The sequence below is a fragment of the Octopus bimaculoides genome, chromosome 10 (genome assembly GCF_001194135.2).
Source record: "Octopus bimaculoides isolate UCB-OBI-ISO-001 chromosome 10, ASM119413v2, whole genome shotgun sequence".
Taxonomy (NCBI): Eukaryota; Metazoa; Mollusca; class Cephalopoda; order Octopoda; family Octopodidae; genus Octopus; species Octopus bimaculoides.
This window is the reverse complement of record NC_068990.1, coordinates 14,525,979-14,527,579: the sequence shown is the minus strand read 5'-3', so window position 1 is coordinate 14,527,579 and position 1,601 is coordinate 14,525,979. Positions and strand designations below refer to the sequence as shown.

General features: G+C 34.5%; 1 protein-coding gene across 1 annotated transcript in view; it reads left to right on the top strand.

Moving 5' to 3' along the window:
* LOC106875009 (uncharacterized) overlaps nt 1-1,601 on the top strand; it is a 118,310-nt gene that overhangs the window by 74,075 nt on the left and 42,634 nt on the right. The window contains exon 42 of the mRNA XM_052971232.1: nt 909-1,108. Within this exon, the coding sequence (XP_052827192.1) occupies nt 909-1,108 (200 nt within the window). The remainder of the gene's footprint in view (nt 1-908; nt 1,109-1,601) is intronic.

Genomic DNA, 1,601 nt, shown 5'->3' with positions numbered 1-1,601 from the left:
AAATAAGGGTTACAAACCTCATTCAGGGATAGCAAAATACTATGAAAGTACTGGTTAGTTACCTATACAAAGAATATCAAATATTACATTTAATACTCAACGTGCAGAAATTGAACACCTATTTTGTATATCTTTAACTACCTCTGAAGAGATTCGGCTTCCAAATAATTTTTAATTTAATTAATTAATTTCCTGAAGGTCTGGAATTGAAACAGATGTAAGGGATGTTTGTCAATCTTTTAATTAATAAATAATAATTTATGAATTACCTCTCTATTTTCTCATCTTATTACTTGTGCCGGATGGCACGTGTAAAGACATTCGAGCAAGATCGTTGCCAGTGCTGCCGAACTGGCTCCTGTGCAGGTGACACGTAAAATACACCTTTTTGAGCATGGCTATTGCCAGTACCTCCTGACTGGACTTCGTGCAGGTGGCACGTAAAAGCACCCACTACACTCTCTGAGTGTTTGGTGTTAGGAAGGGCATCCAGTTGTAGAAACTCTGACAAATCAGATTGGAGCCTGGTGTAGCCTTCGGGCTCCACCAACCTCAGTCAAATCGTCCAACCCATGCTAGCGTGGAAAGCGGACGTTAAACGATGATGATAATGATGATGATGATTTATGTATTTATGTGTGTGTGTGTATTGTGTATTCACAATAATCTTCTACACACAGAGTTTCAGTCTAACAATTTTCATTCACAAGGCTTTAGTCAACCGGAGAGTAGGGCAAAAAGCATTTTCTCAGTTGGTATGGTGAAACTTCAGGGTCACTGTAACCATACTTTTCTCTCTGTAGAATCAAATATTTCAAATTGTTAAAATTGTTTCAAACTCTTGATTTTGCAACGTAAAAATTTATAAATATGATTACATACTTTTTTTATTTCACTTGTAATTTCAGTTTGTGAAGAGCCTCTTGAACGTACAGACTGTATGAAAGAATGCACCAAGTGTCATCTACTCGAACCAAATTGTACTCCAACAGGCCCTTTCATCTGTGAAACTGGATGTGACTGCCCTGTCAATTTAGTTTTCAATGGAACACACTGTGTTTATCCTGGTTCTTGTATATGCCTTGATGATGAAGGAAACCTTAGAAAAGTAGCTATTTATTCATTTGCAAATCTTCATTTATTAATTTATAAATCCTTGTATCTTTTATTCAAAATGTTGCAGCCTACTAGGGGAAATACCAATTGTTTATATCTTATTAAGTAATTCATGGTCAAGACACTTTACATTTATTCACCTAATAAACCTTCAGCTTAATTTGTACAAATAGCATCAATTCTGATGGTCTTATAGTACACAGAATAAATTCTTAGTAAAAAAAATCACCATGCCCTATTAAATCCTTCATTGAAGAATCCAGCTAGTTTGGAAATACCAATAAGCGCTGAAATTAATACATATTTGTTTCCTTTCATTATGTTGAAAGACTGCATTTCAGAGAGAAGGAAAAAAAGAGAATTGTGTCAGTTATGCATTTATCAAGGATATTTATTAGTGATATTATAAAAGTTGAAAATGTCTTTGAAGAAAATTAAAACCTCCTTAGAGATTTACCTCAGCTAGGATGTATTTGCATATGTAT